This window comes from Callorhinus ursinus, unplaced genomic scaffold, assembly GCF_003265705.2.
Source record: "Callorhinus ursinus isolate GAN/ISIS: 27379988/994484 unplaced genomic scaffold, GSC_fseal_2.0 scaffold1, whole genome shotgun sequence".
Taxonomy (NCBI): Eukaryota; Metazoa; Chordata; class Mammalia; order Carnivora; family Otariidae; genus Callorhinus; species Callorhinus ursinus.
The window spans coordinates 141,831,683-141,853,105 of NW_027397063.1; the positions used below are offsets into that span (position 1 = coordinate 141,831,683).

General features: G+C 43.8%; 1 protein-coding gene across 6 annotated transcripts in view; it reads right to left on the reverse strand.

Annotated features, from left to right (window-relative positions):
* Positions 1–21,423, reverse strand: part of ITGA9 (integrin subunit alpha 9) — a 339,913-nt gene that overhangs the window by 38,277 nt on the left and 280,213 nt on the right. For all 6 annotated transcript variants that reach the window (XM_073902077.1, XM_025884438.2, XM_073902092.1 and 3 more), the window contains exon 24: positions 52–177. In XM_073902077.1, the coding sequence (XP_073758178.1) occupies positions 52–177 (126 nt within the window). The remainder of the gene's footprint in view (positions 1–51; positions 178–21,423) is intronic.

Below are 21,423 nucleotides of genomic sequence, written 5' to 3' on the forward strand. Positions count from 1 at the left end.
GTTCCTAGTGAGGACCACCCATGTTAACCCAACTAGTAAGCAAATCCTTACCAAGACTTTTCTTCCAGACTTTGTGAAAAAGGCAAATATTGTATGGAAGATATTTTCTTGCTCTTGAGGGATGATGCAGGGGGTTGGGTTTTTCTGGAAGGAACAGTTTCCCTTCTCTTGGCTCACCTGAAAGTGAAAAGAAATCTGTCAGAGTGGTCTGTCCCAAGAATGAATCCTGAGCCTGGATTCCCTTGTTGCAGGGGTGATAACAAAGTCCACACTTTCGCCTTGTCCATTCTCCAGTGGACAGTACGGCTGCAAAGCTGAAGGGCAGAGTAGTAGCCTCAACCACGCCAAACAATCCTAAGTCCTTAAATAACTGAGATGAGATGGTACACAACATGCAATTGAGATGTGACTAGGAGACAGTAAGACTTAAGGAGCAAAACAAACCCTACACTTTACGGTTTCTAAAGCACATTTATAAACCTCCTTGTAGCTACTCTCTGAGGTGAGATTTCATGCTCTTTGTCTGGACGAGGAAACTGAGACTCAGGTTAAGTCACTGGCCAACAATCACAGAGTCCAGAACCCAGGTTTTGAACCCAGGTCTTCTGAGACCAAGCCCTCATGCATGGTCCACTGCCAGAGGTTTTCAAACTGTGTTCCACAGAACTCCCAGGGTGCTGTAAAACCCCACAGTCATCTCCCCAGAGAGGAGAAGAGGCATCTAGCAGGACCCCTCTGGGCCCCATTCTCTGCTCCAACTAGAGCAGCAGCTACATACAATGTCACTTAAAATGAGGGTTCTGCTAAAAAAAAAAACAAAAACAACAACAACAAAAAAACAAGTTGGGCAGCTACCCCACTGAGCCATACAGGAGCTTATATGCCTGTGAGCTCTTGGTGAGTTATCTGATTTTGCTTCCCATGGCAGTAGCAACCATGCTGAGCAACAGCAACGTTAAAAACAAAACACACTGAAACAACAGTTTATGGTCTCCCATGTTGGTTTCTTTGAGAACAACACTATTTTTGAGGAAATGCTGAAAAAACCAAGACTTTTTATATACATCATCATACCACACTGGTTGTAGCTGAGCACTAGACAGAACTGAAGGTCAAGTGGTAAAATTTGTAATTAGTAGTTCATAATTTAGGATGGTGTTTATAATCCCATTTCTAACCAGAATTATCTGTTTAAATCAAACACTCTTATTTTTAATGCCCTTGAGGAAAATATAGTGTGTTTGAATTTATTCAAGAATGTTTCAGCTCCTCATTCACGGTAGGGAGCAAAACTTAAAAACTTTTACGTAGAGAAACTTCTAACTTAAGCCAACAGTGCTAATCTTTTCATAATGAACTATAAAATAAGACTCCCAAATGTGCTGCATTAATCTCGATTTTTTCTTTGGTCTAATAAACACATACGCCCGGATTTACTATATATGCCTAAAAACAAGTAAGATGAAGGTCTCTTTCCTCAAATTAATTATTAAAAAAGAGAGAGTTGCCTTTACCAATCTCTCATAGTTTAGGATTTATTATTCTTTAAGAATATCTTATAATTTGGGACTGTCTCAATTACTTTATTTTTTTTAAAGATTTTATTTATTTGAGAGAGAGAGGGTGAGAGAGAGTGCACAAGCAGGGTGAGCAGGAGAGGGAGAAGCAGACTCCCTGCTGAGGAGGGAGTCAGATGCAGGGCTCTACCCCAGGACCCTGGGATCACGACCTGAGCCAAAGGCAGACGCTTAACTGACAGAGCCAACCAGGCGCCCCTCAATTACTTTATTTGAACCACAAAATCTGGGAAGACACATCAGCCTGAAACGGTCTCAATCAATATTGGTTTTGGCCGCTTTTAGAGGTCACGAGAGGGAATTAATGGGAAGGAGGAAATGAGATTTAACACAGATTTCGGGATTATTCCTCGGGTGCAAGTGTGTTAAACTGTGCTAAATATTTTAAAGCTCATTTTAGAAAGCAAAACACAGGTCGCTTATGTAGTGAGGATCACGAATAATCACAAGACAAATGAGAAAGACTGCTACAATGTTATGCAAACGAGCACTTGAGTTTTGCCATAAAATTTCAGCAAGAAGCTTGGATTCAAAATATACTGCATTTCAAATCAATTAGACAAATTTGAGATGATATGCTCTGGAAAACGACTAAAAAGTAGCTTCGTCGTGATAGACGCTGATCTCAAAGGATAGACATTTGCATAAAATCATTTCAGGAGACGTGTGAATAGAAAGAGTAATATAAATTAATATATTATTCTTACATAATTTTAAGTATACAACTGCATGGTTAAGTTAAATATTATAAGTAGATATTATTTCATTCCGTTTCCAACTTCTTTTATTGAGGTAAAATTTACATTCACAAACATGCATAGATCTTAAGGGCATAGTCTGATGAAATCTGACAAATGAAATCACCCACATCACCACCACCCCAATGAAGGTACAGAATCTGTCACTCACTCCAGAAAGTTCCCTCTGGCCTCTTTCCAGTCCATTCCCATCCCCTACCTCCAAGGCAACCACACTTCTCACTCTTACTAAGTCGGCCAAAAAAGCATTAAATGTACCTCATCAGGGAAGTGGGGATTGTGTTATTTGGGGGTTACCCTCTATTTAGGCACATAGGGCACATCGTGGATAGAAAACAAAAATGTTCATCAAGCATTTGAGAACTTGAATGTGTTGTCCTCATGTTCTTAATTCCAATCATTTTTCACTCTGAAGCATCCTCCACTTTCCCTCTGTCTTCTGAGGTGGACATTTGCTGAAAGGCTACTGGAAAAATGGTCCTTCTGCAGCCCTGGGGTGTGCACATTCCTCTGTTGAGATGACTGGGCCTGACCACACAAACACATTGGTCTGGGTTTAGAGAAACAGAATCTCTGAGTCTTGCAGGATGCGTTCATCCTTAATTAAAATCAGGGATGGGGGCAGAGTTCCTCCTGGCTCCGCAAATTGGTGCTTCAGGTCTCCAGGCTGGGAGAGGAAGTGTGGGAATGGAGCCCCAACTCAGCCAGTTTCGTTAACTTGGGGTGCGAGGAGCCTGGCACCGTGAAGACCCCCACACAGACTGGCAGGAAGCTGGGAATGGCAGGGCAAGTGGGTGAGCAGCTTCTGAAGCCTCAGTGCATGCCAGGCGGGGGCAGACACATGGCTCAGAGCTTCCCTCTCCTCTTTCCCCTGGAGTCTTGGGGGCCAGTGAACAGGGTGCTGACTCCGATGTGATGTGATCCCATGTGACATTTGATCTGCCCCAGTGGAATCTGGAGAAGGGAAGTGGAGACTGAGTCTGTGGTGAATGAAAATCTTAGCCAGTTGTGCTCCCGACTGTGGTTACACGGGCATCACATCAATCGGGGGGAAAACGACATTTTTCTGTGAGGTTCAGGGTGGTCCTCTTTCAAGGGGAGATTGAAGGTTGCCTGGTATTGCATGAGTCTGATTCCGACTCACTAATCCTGCTACAGACGTTCCCTCAGCTAGAATTGAGCAGCTCAGATCCTGGCCAGGTCATGGAAGGGAAGGAGTCTTCTCTGTTGGATAGATATGTATGCGACAGTCGCAGTAACACCCAACATGTGCGCGGCCCTTACTGTATGCAGGTTCTGAGTGCTTTACACATACTAGCTCATGCAGTCCTTGCCCCCTGGAGGTGAGCGCTGTTATATCCCCATTTTACAGATGGAGAAACGGAGGGGTAAGGGGAGACCAGATGACTACCTGAGGTCCCCCAGTTAGCAGGCCATCCAGCTCCAGAGTTGGTGCTTATAACCATTTTCCTGTCTCTCAGGTATAAAGGCTGAGGATGGGGCTGGGGTAGGAGTCACGGACTGGCAGAAGTGGAGGGAAACCAGACCTTCTTGTTCCCACCTAGGCCAAAAGAAAGGGCGCCCTAGCCTAGAAGCCTAGGAAGCCCAGAATCCTCCGTCCTGACCCATTTCTGCCACTGTGACCAGAAAAACAACTCCTGGCCAGAGCGTGGGAGATAAAAGTACCCGCTGGCTGGGGGGCCAGGCTCCTCCAGGCTGTCTTGGGTTGGAAGGGGGACAGAGCATCCTGGAATGTGGTTTCTGGGAGGCAGCCTGCAGATCACGCAGTTCCTTGGCCTCAGCTGACAGATAAAGAACCAGAGCCCCCGAGTTCTAGGACCCGTCCAAGGTCACGTGACTGCCTGTTGGCAGCAAGAAGTATGCGGTGAAGGAATTCCGTGGCACAGGCGGCTTTGATGAGCCCTCGACAGTCCAGAAGCCAGCCCCAGCTCTGCCTCCCGAGAGCTGTGCCAGTTCGGGTCTCCAGGGCCTCAGCTGCCTTGTGTAAAATGAGGATGGTGGCCTAGGTGGCCACTGAGGTGGTCCTCACCTGCTAATTCCTACTTTGAGGATTATCTGTGCATTTTGTAAGAGCACGGGGCCACCCAATCTCACATGACGTAGCTGAGCAATTGTCGATCAGCCCCTGCTTGGTTCTAACCACCTTCTTTGCCTAAAATCAAGGGGGAAGTACTGTTTTCTTCTCCCATTGCAGACAATTCAAACACCACAGTGCTCATGCCCCACACCTTCATGTCTGTGGCTAGCCAAGGGCCCTGTGGCCATTGCCCCCTGCTCATCTCTACCCCCTCACTTCTCATCAATTTTCCAGACCATCCGAGTCCAAATGCTTCCCATGACATGGCTGCTTATCTTCCAGGACCTCCGGGAGCTGGAAGAGGTCCATGTCTACTGGAATGTGAATAAAAGGACTTCACCAGATGCACACACAAAGGACAAGAGAATGCAGGACACAGTGTCAAGGCTGGATTCTGCCAAGGCAGCTATTGAGGGTTTTCTGCTGGCTTTTGGTCTCCCCACTCCCCTTGTCCTGACCCCAAAGAAAACATTGTGCAAGTCGGAAAGGAAGAGATGGTGGTGATCTGGGAAACTGTCAGGAGCCCAAGAAGATGTGGACACCACTTAGTGGCAGGGTCCAGGTCAGCCTGGGTCAGGAGGGTTCATGGTCAGAAGCCACCAAGGTGCCAGGCCTATCCGAGGACAAAGTGCTCGGGACACTCTAGGTGGCCTGGCAAAGTCTCGTTTCATAAAATACTGGGTTCAAAGTATGAATCAGGGCGATTCCACGGGGATGATGCCACAAAAGAGAATCCACCTTTTGCGTGTTATAAGTCAAAGGAACATCTAGAGCTTTAACTAAAGATTTTCTGGGTTGTGGTAGTCTGGTAAAGGGGCTGGAGGAAAACAAAGCATTTCCATGCTGTGGTCTGGGGATAGGGGCCTGCATAAGGTACCTCAGAGTTGTTTGCTGACCTAGAATTAGAGAGAGGACACAGGTCTTCCCTGAGGTCCCAGAACAGAGTAGCCCTAATGCAGTCTTTGTCCCTGGGCCTGAAGACTGGAGGGACTGAGAAGTCCTTCGATCTGTTTTCTGGGTCTCATTCCCCAAGTGTATCACCCTGGAAACCAATTCCAACTGCTTAAGGCCCCATCCCTGTACGGAGTTCAGACATAAACGGGAATAATACTAGCTAACATTGGTACCAATCTAAGAGCTATGGCATGCACTGAATCTTCATAGTACCCATGCACAGAGAATATGCATACATCAGTAAGGTGACCATACTATTTACTGTCCAAACCAGGACATTTTTGAGAGCGAAGTGGGGGAGTCAGTCAGACAGACTCGTAAGATAGAGACCGGTATCAGGGATGTGCCAGGCAAACTGGGACATCTGGTCTCCTTAATTTTCACCCCTGTTTTACCAATGACAAGACTGAGGCCCAGAGAGGGTAAGTAGCCAATCATGTACCTAGACGCTTCGACTGTGGAAGGGAGCACACCTCTGAAGCCCTCCCCGGATGCCCCATTCCTGGTCCACCTTCCCTGGGCCCAGGCTGCACAGCGTCTGTCCCCCACACACCCGGACCCTCATCCCACTGTCCATCTGCTCACAGCCCTCAGAGCCGTGGCCCTGCTACCACCATGACTCTTGTCTACAAATTTCTCCCTCCCCCAGCAGTTGGATTGTCGTGATCTGCACTCTAGACTCAGGGGAGGTGGTGCTTCACATGGATCCTGGAAGGTAAAGAGAACTTTCAGAGAGCAAAGCGAGAAGGGGAAGGTAATTCCAGGTGGGGAGGAACAGCATCTGCGAAAGCACAGAGTTTCGAACAGTAGACTTGATCTAGAGAGAGCCTAAGAGTTCAACATGGCTCAGGCATCAGATGAATGTTGGGTAACAGTGGTCAGAAAGGAGGCAGGAGAGGTGGGCCTGGACAAAGAGGAGGGTCTTGCAGGCAAATCTTAGATTGGGGGTGGGGTGGGCAGCTACCCAGATGGCAATGAACATGTCTCAGAGTGAAGGAACCACTCTTCACCTGGAGCATGTGCTATTACTGGTATGTGTTTAACAGCCTGAGACACAGACATCTCCTTTCTACCAGCATCAGCCCCATTCCTTGATCATCCTCCAGCTGGCTGGGGTCCAGGGCTGGGAAAGGTCACTGAAGTGTCCCTGGATTGATGGACTGCCTTGAACGCAGTACACAGACAACAGAAGAGAAATGGGGGATTCAATTAGGGGAATAAACTGACAACAAGAACCCCCCCCCCCCCCCCCCCCATGAACGATGCTTGGAGTCTTCACCAATGTGGGTCTTAGGGGAAGTTTGATTTAAAAACTATGTTTGTTAAAAATTATGTTTATTAAATTGACCTGGATTAAAGAGGGCACAGGTTTATTTTGAATAACATGTGTTTCATGTTAACTCCCATTTATCTGTTAATCACTGACTCTATGTTCTCTGTTACATCCTTGGGCCACTTTTCCATCTGGTATTCCACCCATCACAGCTGATGGCAACTGGGTCAACATGACCTGTCCCCTGACTTGCCACCTGCTTCTCTAGATTCACACGCCCCTTGAGTTTGAAAACCCAGAGAATGTTCTGAATGCAAGCTTTGCTAATTCAATTACTCACTGCCTCATCTGGGAACTGAGTATCAGAAGATAATAAGCCTCCTTCTCCCACAGGAGGCCGAACACTTACCATAGTAATTTTGGTGATATTTAAAGTTTTAAATAAAAACAATACTCATAGGGGTGCCTGGGTGGCTCAGTCCTTAAGCGTCTGCCTTCGGCTCAGGTCATGATCCCAGGGTCCTGGGATCGAACCCTGCATCAGGCTCCCTGCTCCGCGGGAAGCCTGCTTCTCCCTCTCCCACTCCCCCACTTGTGTTCCCTCTCTCGCTGTGTCTCTCTCTCTGTCATATAAATAAATAAAATCTTAAAAAAAAAAACCAATACTCATAAAATGATTGAGAAATCATACCAACTGGCTAATTTGGCCGACCTAAGATGTTTACTCACAGAAAGATAAATAAAATATATATTTTCCATTCACCAAAATATAAACTGTGATAAACAGTCTCTTCCAGTCTTACAGAGCTCCTTAGGTTATGACTTATGTTAAATCACATTGCTCTGATTCACTATTGAGTGTTTCTTGGTATTGACCAAAGAATGGGAAAAGAGGATAATATTTTACTAATAAATCCTAAAACAAATATTTTCATGTATTACCAGTCATTTCAAGTCTTTGTAATAATACAGACCCAGAATAACGCAGTAGGGGTGGCTGCTCCAAGGTTCCATTCCCTCACTCTGATTTTCCCCCTGAAACGGCACTATTTAACATAAGGGCAGAGAAACCAGTAACAATCCTGGGTACTTCCTCCTAATGGGTACGCCTAGCTTTAGGTTCCTAATGTATCTGAAAGGTCGAGTACACAATTTTTGTGTGCATGCATCATTTCATGTAAAGGAGGGAGTTCTCAAAGGTGTCCTCTGGTAGACCCTCCTGGAGCACGGGTTCTTTCGCTTTGTGAAAAGGGCTCCTTGTTTATCCGTTCAGCAAGTTCTGATTTTCTGATAGTTACCTCTGTGTGTAGCGAGGGACTCCAATGTGTTCATACAAACAAAGGGAAGACACTTTGGTGCTCACAACGATATGAGGTAACAGGAGGTTCTCTGGCTTTGGCCAGTCCCTCCCTACCTTGATCCTCAAATGAAGAGCGTGCTCGGTTTCTGAACTGAAAAAGGTAAATGAGAGCAGAGCAGTCGTCCATAAACAACAGCAGGCCTCCAAACCGGGCAGAGTTGGGGGATGGAGCAGGAGGAGCAAGGAGTTTAAGAATGACCTGGGGTCATTTAATTTCCAGACGGGCAAAGCCAGTAACGTAAAAAAGCCTGAAAAGATTGTAACTTTCCCTTGAGATGTCGCCTCTCTTTCAAACTGAAAATTATCTTCTAAATAAAATGCTTGCTTCCTCTCCTCCCCTCCCCCATCCCTTAAGGCCACCACCACTGTGAAAGGTCAGGGTGTTACTGAGACCAAAACTGAAACAGGAAATAAAGGGGCAAAGCCTCAGAATCAATCTTCCAGAGGAAAGGGAGAGCATAATCCATTGTACAATCCTGACCTCTGTATGAGTCTGCCGTTATTGCATAAAATATTTCACTTCTTAACGATAAAAGCCAATGATTTTTCCCCTTCAGCTTCTCTAGGGTTTGGTGAAAACAATGGCATGCCCTCCCCACTATCCGCCCCCCTTTTCCTCTGGGTGTGGCCAGCCAGCCTGCTGGAAAGCTAGAGAGAGAGAGAGAGAGAGAGAGAGAGAGAGAGAGAGAGAGAGAGACACGCAGGCTGCCACCAGGGGACACAACACAGCCCTTGGAACTGTAATTTAGATTCTGGGTCTAGCTTAGACCCAGCTTATGGCAAAGAACAAAGTTCCTCTCCATCTTACATTAAAGGATAAATTAACACACCTAGTGATTCACGGAGTTACTGTTGCATTTATGAGATGTATCACTTCATAATTATCCCTTTATTAAAAAATAAAGGGGTGTCTGGGTGGCTCAATCGGTTGAGCATCTGTCCGACTCGGTTTCAGCTAAGGTCATGATCTCAGGGTCATGGGATCGAGCCCCGTGTCCAGCTCCGCACTCAGTGTGGAGTCTCCTTGAGATTCTCTCTCCCTCTGCCCTTTCCCCTGCTCACATGCAAGTGCTCTCTCTCTCAAATAAATAAAATAAAATAAAAGTAAAGAACAATCGTTTTCTGATTGCTGTCTCACGTGTAGCCATCTGTCTGACCTCCCACACAACTTTCTGAGAGTATATACTTCAGAGCAGTTAAAAGAGTAACCTTAAGTCTAAAGTTTCAAGATTTCACGAGAGGCCTAAAATATGCTATTGCTCCTCAGTTTGGATCATTAAGGAGAAATGAATGAAGCTGGGCTTCTGGACAGCTGGGGGAGAGAATCACTTCTCAGCATCTAACAAGGCTGAGAAAGTTCCTTTTTGTCAGAAGAAACATGGTGTGTATGTCAGAGAGAGGAGTTTTCCTGTTTTTGTGCTTCTGAAGCATCCACAGTGAGTCCTGGGCAGGTTAAATGAGAACCACGTGGTTCTGGGCAAGGAGCGATGAGCTCTGTTTATCCTCAGTGAGATTTCCTGTTAGCAACTTCAGTAACAACCCCTCACCCAGCAATGACCGGGCTCTGTGTCATGTTGCTTTTAAGGAATGAAGGGAAGTAAATGGCATAATCACTGACTTTTAAGGCTTATCCATGTCGGGGACCAGAACAACCGTGCACCGAAGCATGGGCATTCCAACTGGCCCACATGCTGGCGACGAAGCGTTAATGCTTCCAGATGTCATAGCCGCCGGCCGGCCGTGAGCACAGGACCCTGGGCTCCTTGATAAGCTGGCGCCCTCAGTCAGCAGGGAGATGTCACTGCTGGCTTGATTCATGCACTCTGTCCACAAGGGTTAGAGGGCAGCCTCTGGACCACACTGTGCACGGACAGCCCAGGCTGAACCTTATCCCCACCTTCCAGAGGGTGTGTGTTGAATGTAAGCTGTGCAAAGAAACACACACTTTCTCCCCCTAGCCAAAACTAAAATTGACCCAAGAGCCCAGGAACGTAACTCTCTTTCCAAAATTCAATCAGCCATCTCCCCACTTTTAAGTGTTTGGCTTCTGTTGAGAAAAAAAAACCAAAAAAACTGAAGCCAACCTAATCCTGACTCATTTCAGGAACTTGACTATTCAGCTCACATTCAGACATATGCAGAAGGAAGAAAAAGGAAAAAAAAATGGCTTGAGGCCATTGTTGAGATCAGTGGACTTGATTCTGTGTGTGTGTGTGTGTGTGTGTGTGTGTGTGTGTGTGTGTGTGTTTGTGAGGGAGGAGAATGTTTTCATGAAGTCTCTGACCAAAATTTGTAGAGTTCAAGTTTGCTCTTAGAAGGCTTCATTCCTCTTATGTGATTCAGCCCCTTATTTCAAAGTTTTACCTTTTTATTTATTCCCACATTAAATTAAGGCAACCTCTGCTGTGAGTTAAGGGAAGTTGCCGAAACATCTAGGCATGGGATTTCAACTCAGTGCAAATCTACTGAGTCCCTAGGACATATGAGGTGCTCAATAGATGTGCTGCAGGGCATGCAGGTGTCTAAGGACACACACCCTATGCTAAGGCAGAAAGAAATACTTCCGTTGATTTTAATAGAGTGGGCGTGGCCAATTCTTTCATTTTTCTGAGCACATACTACAGCCAGGGCACCATAGCTGGGGATACCCAGGAAACAAGGCAGCCATGATTTTCCTGTAATGGTGTTTTCAATCTTGCAGAAGAAGACATACAATGAAAAATAGTAATTTCAGACAATGGCAAGTGCTATGAAGAAAATAACACAGGGAAATGGGATAGAGTTGATGGAGGTTTGCAACATTAGCTCAGGTGGTCAGGGAAGACCTCAGGGAAAAGATGAACTTGGGGCTCAGACCCACACTACGAGAAGGAGCTGGCCATGCAAGGATCTGGGGGGAGGGTGCTCTCAGAGGAGGCAGGTGCAAAGGCCCTGAGGCAGGACTACCCAGGAAGGTATCTGAGAGGGCATGATGGAAGAGAGGATGTGTGAGAATTAGGTCTTGAGGAATGAGTGGGCTTTCCATAGCCAGAGGGAAGGAAGAAACCAGGAGGTCAGGAAGCCCAGGGAAGTGCACAGTGGGTGGATCAGCAGCCTTCACAGTCCAGAGTGGCTGGAGGACAAGGTCAGACACAGAGGATATTGGAGGCAATGGCCTGGAAAGGTGGATGGGAGGTCATGCCGGGTTTTAGACCACATGTTTCTGACCATTAAGATCTTGTTGGGGCACCTGGGTGGCTCAGTTGGTTAAGTGTCCAACTCTTGATTTCAGCTCAGGTCATGATCTCAGGGTCATGAGATTGAGCTCCGTGCTGGGCGTGGAGCCTGCTTAAGATTCTCTCTCTCCCTCCCCCGACCCTCAAAAGAAAAAGAAATCCTTGCTAATCTTTTTACAGAGAACCCCAGGGGTGTCTCTGAGAGTTACACAGATAAGTTAATATGAGTAGAAGGCAGCAAGTTCTCAAATGGCAAACCGGTTCCTCAAGGAAAAGAAGGCACATCACCCACAGACTCTGCATCCTGGGGAGGGTTTCTAAGCCTTGAATTCTTATTAGCAGGAACCTCCCTCCCAGGATGAGTGCTGGTTTGGTATATAGGAAAAGTCTTAGAATTTCTACAGAAAAGTTGAGGTAGAAGGTGGGGGAATAAAAGAAACATATGTTCACTATGGAGGAAAGTAATAGACATTGGGAAAAAAAAGCGAGTTGTTCAGTTTTGGGTTATTTGTTGGGTTGCTTTAACGTGCCAGACCTGGCTTGTGCACAAGTTTTGGCCTCCAGCAAGCTTGCTGCAGGGCAGACTTCTTGTTGCAATTACCCTCCAAGCATAACTAAGTCATGAAACCCAGGACTTCTCTCCTGCAAAATATGCCTCAGCCACCAGCCAGCTTTAAAAACCAGTGTTACTGTCCACTGCTGTAGCCAGTGACTAAGTGATTCACTTTGCGGCAGAAAGCTCCCCCAGGGTGACTCCTAATAAGCACACACACAGAGGCTCCTGGATGTCCAATCTGGACACTGCACAGGGCCTGGGGTTTCACAGGAGAGAAACCAAGCAGAGCTAAATGCAAGGAGAGAGAATTCCCAGGAAACACAGACTTGCCAAGGCCTTCATACACAAAGACCACATGACAACCTCCTGAGACAGCTCGAGTGCCCCCACCCTGAGTGAAGGTCTCAGCAACCACTCCTGAAAACTACAAACTTTCTCATCCTCACCCCCTTGTCTCCTTTGTTCTTCCCCAGAGCGTTTACCATCATGTAATACGCTATTATATTTTACTTATTACTTGTCTCTACCAGAATGTAAGCTACACGAGGGCTGGAAATTATTAGTTCTTGTCTGTTTTTCCCCTGCAGCAAAAACCAGTGCTTGGCATATGGTGGGTGCAAAGCATTTGATGAATGAATGAACGAACATGTGGATAAAAGATTCCCCACAACAGGCTTGCCTGGCAAAGACTGTCATCACCATTTTATAGATGGGGAAAGGGAAGCTTGGAGTGATTTAAGTAATATGCTTTAGGCCAGGGCTTCTCACTATTAATGTGCAAATGCATCACTGGGGATCTTGTTAAAATGCAGATTCTGATTCAGCGCCTCTGGGTGGAGCCTGAGCTTTTGCATTTCTACAATTCTAACTTCCAGGTGATGCTAATGCTGCTGGACAGCTCACATCTGGACAGAAAGATGTCATGAGGCCTTGCAGGTGGCTGTGCAGTCTTGTGGTTAAGAGTGAACACTAACTTAGCCACTTACCAACTCTGACCTTGGCACCTCCCCCTGCCTCTGCTTCCTGGCCAAATTCTCATGAAGATTAAATGAATTTGTCCAGGTAAATTACTTGGTACTGTGCCTCATCTGTAACAAGTTCTTAACAAAAATGTATTATTATTACTCCTTTTTTTTTTTTAAACTGAATCTAACAGCTTCCTCTCACAATCCTAGTGGCATATTATTTTCTATTTCACCAAAATTCACATTTATGCTGAGAACAATGACATCTACATCTTCTATCAAAAAGTTAGAAATTTCTGCTGGATACTTATTATGTGAGAATTTTGAGACAGGTTCCTAAAAGTGGAATTGTTGGTATTCATATTTTAAATTCTGATAGTTACTGTCAAATTGCCTTTTACACCAACAGTATTTAAGAGGGCCCATTTCTCCTCATCTTAACCAACAATGGATATTAATAGTCTTTTGGATTTTGCCAGTTTAATTGGGGGGGACCTTATTTTCATTTGAGTTTACATTGCTCTGATTACCAGTGGTACTAATGTTCATCATTTATTTGTGTTTGTTTGTTTATATGTTTATTTGCCATTAAAACTTTTGTGAATTGCCTGTTCATATCCCTTCACCCATTTTTATAATTTTTGGCTTTTTCCTTATCGATCTGAAGACATTTACATATTTGTCTGTTAGCCATGTTACAAATATATTCTCCCAAATATCTTTTAGTTTGTGACATTTTATGATCACACACAAGTTTAACATTTTTATAGATTTAATCTGTCAATCTTTTCTTTGTGGGTTCTGGATTTTATAACTTGCTTAGAGGAAGAGTTTCCCATCCAAAGATTATGAAAATATTCAGTACTTTCCACTAACATTTCTTTTTATATGTAACTTTCTAAACCACTTATTTTTTTTCCAGTGAGGTAGATTTTCTGTAATTTCTTTCCAAATGGATAGCCAATTGTCTTCATATCATTTATTGTACAGGAGTCTATATAACTCCACTGTTTGGGGGTTAATTCTTTCATCAGATATTTTTTCTGCCCCTTTCTAGCTCTCCTTCTGGAACTCCAATCATGTGTGTTTTTATGCATATACTTTATGGTGTCTCAGAGGTCTCAGGCTTTGCTCATTTTTCTTTACTATTTTTTTCTTTCTGTTCTTCAGATTCGATGGTCTGCACTGATCTATCTTCAAGTTTGCTGATTCTTTGTCAGCTCAAATCTGCTACTGAGCCCCTCTAATGAATTTTACTTTCAACTCCAGAATTTCTACTTGGCTCTTTTTACAATTTCCATCTTTTTGAGTCATTGTGATCATACTTTCCTTTAATTCTTCAAGTATGGTTTCATTTAGTTCTCTAAACACATTTATAATAGCTGCTTTGAAGTCCTTGATGACTAAATCCAACATCTGGGTTCCTCAGACGCAGCTTCATTTGATTCCTTTTCTCCCCCTGCACAGTTTACCCTGTTCTGATTTCTTCATGTTTCATAAATTTTTTTAAACTGAATGTTTTAGATAAATATTGTGGCCACTCTGTATTCTTACCCCTGCTTTGGGAAGTGGTAGTTGCTACTTTTTTTGTTTTGCTTATTGGTTTAGTGCCTTGCTTGGACTAATTCTGTGGAGTATGTTTCTCCTGCAATGTGTGATGTCTCTGCTCCGTATTTATTTTTACACTTGTTTTATTTTTAAGCCTGGTTTCCTAGGGGTTGTCCTGGGTCGACATAACTTAGTGATCAACCAATGATTGGCCAGAGGTCATACACAAATACCTTGGTCCAGTAAGGCTTCCACCCTTAGCCAGTGGATCAGTGTGTGGCTTGGGGAATGCATTCAAAGGTCAGGTAATTTATAAGTGTGCCCCAGCTTTTACTTTCTGCATTCACAAGGCCTCACATTTAATCAGTTGATTATCTCAGATTTCCTAGGGGATAATAACATTGTTTGTCACAGCGATACTTCTGTTTCTTATTTTTTACAATAAAGGTTATTCATTTCTTTTTATCGTCAAGACCTCTAACACTACTAAATCAAAGAAACAAAAGAAGGAGCTCATGTCTTGCTCCTCACTTAGGTGGGACAGCTTCTAACATCTTAGTATCAGGTTTCTATCCTATAGGTTCTATAGGCTTCTGATGGAGGACTTTTGTCAAGTTGAAGAAGTTTCTTTCCATATCTTCCTTATGGGAAATTTTAAAAAATACCATAAATGTATGTTAAATTTAGCTTTTGTCTTTTCTGGAAGCCCTCATCCTGATAATTCTTTTAATATTCTTTTTTCTTAATTCTTTTAATATTAACAGTGAACAATGTTAATGTTTTCATAAAGAATCAATGTAGCATTCCTGGATGACACTGTACTTTACTCAGAATATGTTCTTCTTCTAACAGGAATCGCTTTGCAAACATTTATTTAGAACTTTTGTATCTGTTTTCAAAGTGAGTTTGGCCTGCAGTTTCCTGTTCTGTTTAAGTGCCCATTCTTCATTTCTGGTTAATGACCCAGAGTATGTTAGTCTCCTAGGATGAGTTTTTCATCTTTTTCTACTCTCTGGAAGAGCTTATATAACACAGAAATTATCCATTCCTTGACCACTTAATAGAACTTGCCTATATAGCTACCTGGGCCTGGTGCTTTTTAAAGGTATAGGTCTTTGGCTACTTTTACATTTTTTTCTAAGGTAATTGGTCTAGTTAGACTTTTCATTTCATGCATTTCTTTGAGGTTTTTTTATGGGAATAAAATTGTGAAAAGTAATAGAAGTTAAAAATCTTCTCCATATGACTGTAGTTCATCATTTCTAGTGTTTTTGGCATCATCCCTCTTTTTTATTTCCTGATCAAGTTTGCTATAGGTTTGTCTGTTGTGTTGGATAAATCCCTGCCCCCACCCCCCAGCTTTTGGTTTTATTGATGTGGAATACTTTTGTTATTGTTCTTTTTATTTTCCTATATCATGACTTCCACTTTAACAAGATCTTCACTTTACTTTCTTAGAGTCCAATTTATTTAATTGTCCCTTTTCTAGGTTTTATGTTGTTAATTTAGTTCACTTTTTTTCAGTCTTTCCTGTTTTCTATGTATATGATATTTTCTTCCGTGTGGGTTTTGTCTGCATCCCACTGGTTTTGGTATGAACAAGTTTCACTATCCTTTATTTGTAATTTGTTCATCCTTTCCTCTTTGATTTCTTATCTAAAAAGTTAATTCAAATGGTGTTCAAAAATCCCCAAGTGGTTATGTTTTTGGTTGGCTGTTTGTCTAACTTTAGTTGTTAGCTTCCAAGTTTATGCACTGTGGTCTCAGAGGGTGGCCTGAGGTTTGCTTTTGTGATGTGAGACATGGGTAATTTGTGAATATTTGCCTATGTTTAACAAGAATGTGCATTCCCTATTTACGTATTAAAAACTCTACAAATTGCTCCATATACATTAGCTTCTTCAATCCTCACAATGTATTAGCCCATTTTACAGATGAGGAAAATAAGCTTAGAGAATTTAGGTAATTTCCTCAAGGTTACCAAAAGCTGGTAAGCAGGGGACCACTATTGAAATCCAGACATGCTGACTCACTCTGTCTTGGTGTCTGTCTGTCTCTCTAAGAGATCATGATTTCTAGTTCCATTATTTAAATATTTATTATTTTATGCCTACTTTCCTGATGATATTTGAGGAAAGTATATAAATTTTCCTGCAATGACTGTGACTGTCAATTACTCCTTGTATTTCAATCAGGTACCACTTTATATGTTTTATAGCTGTGTAGTTGGTTACATAAAAGTTTGTTTATATTACAAATTATCAGCAGACTGTGTCTTTGGTCATTTTGAAATGCATTTTTTTTTTGCCCTGTTTAATGATGTTTTTTGCTTCAATTCTATTTTGTTTGCCATTAATACTTTAATACTGTTTGCTTTCTTTCTTTTTGTTAGTATTTGCCTTTTTTTTTTTTGGATACGTTAAGGCTCATTTTTAAAGGTGCATTTCTGATAAATAACTTATGTTTGGATTAAAAAAATCCAATCTGACAGTCTGTCATTTACTAGGGCATTTATTTCATTCATAGTTATTTTGTTTGGATTTATTCTTGCCATCTTATTATACATAAACATGTGTGTATGTGTGTGTGTATTCATTTTTTTTCTTCATGAGTTCCTTTAAAATTCTTCTTTAGTGGTTTGGATGTCCTACATGATTTTTATTCTTCTAAGGAGCCATTAAAATTTTTATGTATTTAAACATTTTATTTTATCAAAGTCTTGAGCTAAGTGGTAGAGAAACTCTTCCACAAATAAGACAAGAATCTTGACTTGCTTTCAGTTCCATTTTTCCTGCCTTCTAATTCTTATACTGTGATCATTTGGATCTCCATTCCAAATTGTTATAAAATAATGGAACAATAAGTTTAACTGGCTTTTTTGGAGGGTCCTTTTGTGCTATGTTATTAGGAAATCCCTCAGATTTCCAACTCACAGTTTTGTTCTTTTCTATCCACACTATTACACAGCTCATATACTTAGGTTTTTGTTGAGTGATCAAATATTTAAATTTATAAAATGCTAGCTTATTCTATTTCACGGAAACTGTTTTTGCATCTCTCTGAAGACACCAATCTTGCTCATTCTAAAATCTTCTGTTTGCTTCAGTATTACACCCTCTGGTATTAGTTTTTTTCTTTTCTTTTTCTTTTTTTAAAGATTTTATTTATTTATTTGAGAGAAAGAGAGTAAGTGAGAGAGAAAGAGAGAGCACAAGCCGGGGGGGGGGCGGGGGAGGCAGAAGGAGAAGCAGATACCCCGCTGAGCAGGGAGCCTGATGCAGGGCTCCATCCTAGGACCCTGGGACCATGACTGAGCCAAAGGCAGACACTTAACTGACTGAGCCACCCAGGTGCTCCAGTTATTCTTTTGATAGCAGTTGGTGCCTCTCTGTGCTAGGGTTGGTGCTCCTCATTGAGTGAGTGATTCTTGGTGATCTGCTCATCATCTGTCTGTTCTACTTACTGTGTCTACCTCTGGTGAGTGGGAAGTGGGTAACACTCCCAGGAGGGGTGTGAAGTAGAATACAGTATGAAACACATGAGCTTTGGAGCCAGACAGACCTGGTTACACACCCAGCTCTACTGCTTACCAGCTGTGTGATGCTAGGCAAGTCTTTGAACCTGGTTCCTTAACTTGGGATAATGACCTCCCTTTGAAGAGGCTGTGTGGATTAAATTTGACAGCACATGAATACAGGCCATTAAAGCCTCAGGACAGCAGTAAATGGTATTTGTTTTTTGTCAGTTATTTAGGAGAAATTTTCTTCATTCTTTAGTCTTTGATTAAATGTGATCAATTTAATAGTCCTGATACCACTTTCATTAAGAAGCTTCCCCAAATCATCCCAGGGGAAAGCAATTCAGCCCTCCATTTCTAAGTTTAAGCTTTTGTGTGGTTACTGATATATCAGGTACATCTTTCCTTTATAGGGATATAGACTTGTCACAAATTAAGTGAAGTTCCCATATCAACTGACTCATTTTGGCAGAAATTAGATCATGGGCAGCCTTGTCTGATGTGCCTGCATGAACGGGGTGGGAGGGGGGTTTACAATTTACTAAGATATATTTCTAATGGACACTAGTATTAACATCATATTGATATCAATACCCTAAATGGTGCCCTATGGCAAAGTTATTGATGTGTCTCCTTGGAAAATTATCCCTCATTCCCAAACTCTTTTACCTCCTGGAAATCAGGTCAGTTCTTCAGAACTGCTGCCCAAAAGCAAAGGCAGAGCTGGCCAGAGAGGTAAACTTTTTCAGATGGTTTTGTAGGAGGAACAAAGAACAGAATGACATTTCTTTAATGTCTCTTCTAGATTAATACTAGAGTTCTTCGAAAGATCCAGACTTTCACCTAGAATATAGTTCCAGCCCTTTACTCTCTGTAAGCTGTCATTTAGGACTTTCTTCCTTCTTGCATATTTACAAGAGCCAAACTCCAAAGCCTCCTCTTCCAGCATCAGAAAGCTGTTTGCAGACTGTTTTTCAGTATCAACAAGTAAAGTTTGAGTCTTGAGACAAACCTTCCATCCTTGCCCTTGAACTTCAGACTTTGTGAGTGAGACTTAACTTTGCAGTGGGATGACCACCCAAGTTCCAATGGCCTCCCATCTGCAAGCCATAAAGCTTGTGACATATGTGCTAAGTTGGTTTTTCTGAGGCCCAGGCCCAGGGGCTCCACTAAAAGGCTCGTCTGTGCAGAGAGACTACAACAAAGTGAAGCCCTTACATTTCCCAGGCCCATTCTCATCAAGCTGTGTGAGAGGTCATATCCTCACTTGAAACAGGAACCTTCTCTAAGGAGCAAAGGCTTGCCTCGCATAGGCTGTCTGGCCCACAGAAGCCACTGCCCTCTGCAGCAGCCCAGGGTCATTTCTTGGCCACATCCATGTGTGCTTAGATAGCTTCTGGTATCAGGGGGCTTGGCCTTCCCCATTTCTAAGTCAGGAGAAGTGAAGGAGCCGATCCACACACGCACAGAAATGATGCACCCCAGAAGGAATGATTAACTTAGCAACTGTCACAGGAAATGACTGTGATGTAGTACTTCCTGTCACACTGCCCAGATATCTAACTGCAGTATACTCTGGAGAAGGTACAAAGAATGCTTACCTTTGCCTATTTGTATAAGAGCTAGGGCACAGAGAATCGAGGACCAGGTCCTGCCTCCATCAAACACTTACAACTAGTGACCTTTCCCTCTGTCTGGAATGTTCTCCCCTTCACATGTTCTTCTGGTGAACTACTACACATCCTCTTAAGCCCTGACTCAGAGAGTCTGCATTTCCTGTGCCCTTCCCAAGGTGGGATTTGCACCTTTGTACCGTCCCTGGTTCTGGGCATGCCTCTATGACTGCATCTGTTCCACAGTATTGCAATGATGTTTTCTAGGTCGCTCTTCTGCAAGACTGACTTTCTGGGAGTGCTGTGTGACTTATTTGTCTTACAGAGGCTGGCACATAATGGGTGCTTTTTCTGCTGGTGTTTGCAGAAGAAATCCAGAATGATTTATGATTTGCAATGATTTTGTCTCACACGGACTAAAGAAGTCTGTTGTTTCTCCCCTCTTGCACACTCTTTCTTTCATGGTTTTTCCAACTTGGCTTCCATATTCACGGTGGCTTGCCCACACTTTTGCTGTGCAGAGGGAAATCCGTGTGTCCCCACAGGGTGCCGCACAATCCCAATGGGTGGGAGGCAATGGAAATTAACAGTCTTTTCTCAGACCACGCTATGGCTCGGTTTCTAAATACAACACAGGCAGGGTGGAGGGGCTTAGGACATTTGCTATAAGGAAAGATCATGAACCTAGCCAGGAGTAGGAAGTGGTCACACTTCCTTAGGCTCCCTAGAAAAATCTCTCCCATGTGAGCAAAGGCACTCTCCGCTCACAGGCAGCTGGAACTTAAGAAACCCTCCAGGAAAAAAAAGAAAAGTCTTTGGTGCAACCTAGAGGCAGGTCTGTCCTGCCCAGGGATCACAGCTGCAGCCTCAGAGGCATCTGGATGAATTCTGAACCAACAGTCGGAAAACTGTGCCACAGGCTCAGGGCCGTAGGTGGGGTGGTGGCCCAGGACTTGTGGGCACAGCATGCCCACCCTTAGCATTCTATACGGATGATGGCCACAGGTAAAAGAGATACCAAGGGCACTGTGAGAGCAAGAGAAACAATCTGAGGGGCCCACGGGGTGTGGGGAGGGATGACAGATGGGCCCTCTCTCAACTGCCCCTAGGCTTCAGTTGGCTTAACAGGTCACTGGTGGCTGGCTTCTCAGTAGCCTGTCCAAGACTGCAGACTGGTGGTGCTGAGAGTGGGGTGGGGCGGGAATGCCACCAGGCGGTAGGGGCATCTCCTGGTGCAATAAGGGCAACGAGGACTGGTTTCTCCCAAAAGGAGTAAGTTGAACTGGCACCAAGCCACCCAAAACTCCTGAAGGAAAGCCCTGCTCCATTCCCAAGTCCCAGAAGGCCAAAGCGGAGAATGGCATGAGTATTAGGAGCCACACCCGCCCCGGTGAGCATTCTCGGGCTCTGCTGAGGAAGGGACGGGCTGAGGCTGGGAACTTGCTGAGCTGTAGGACCCCCTCGCTCTCAGCCCTGTGGGCTTTAGGGCAGAGGGCACGCTGCCTACTGGCCTGAAACAAGTACCTGGGGACCCTTGCCTCATCACTGCATGGCACCACGCATCAGCTTTGCTTTCCCAGTGTCACGGTAAGCCAGTCTTCACTACTTGCTTAGGGAGATTTGCCAGCGAGTGGGATTTTCCATGCTGTGAAAATGCCATAAGCCTCTGACCATGGGTTGCTGTATCCAACTGAAGGCTCGGCCATTCTTGAGAATTCTATTATAGACTTTGTGAAAATTCTCAATACAGTCCTGAAAATCCAAAGGGTTTGCTTCTGAGAACTCAAACAATGGAATGAAGCCAGCCGATACCACTTGGGTTTTTGAGGGTCCACTCAGCTAGACGAACAGTCATGCAGTTCTGCAAATCTTCAGGAAAACCACTTCTCATGCCTCCCAAGTGAGCCAGCTATTTATAAATGTGTTCCAAAGTCCATTCCAGTGGCTTTTCCTTGGTCTGATGATTAGTAGACAGAAAAGGGGGGATAG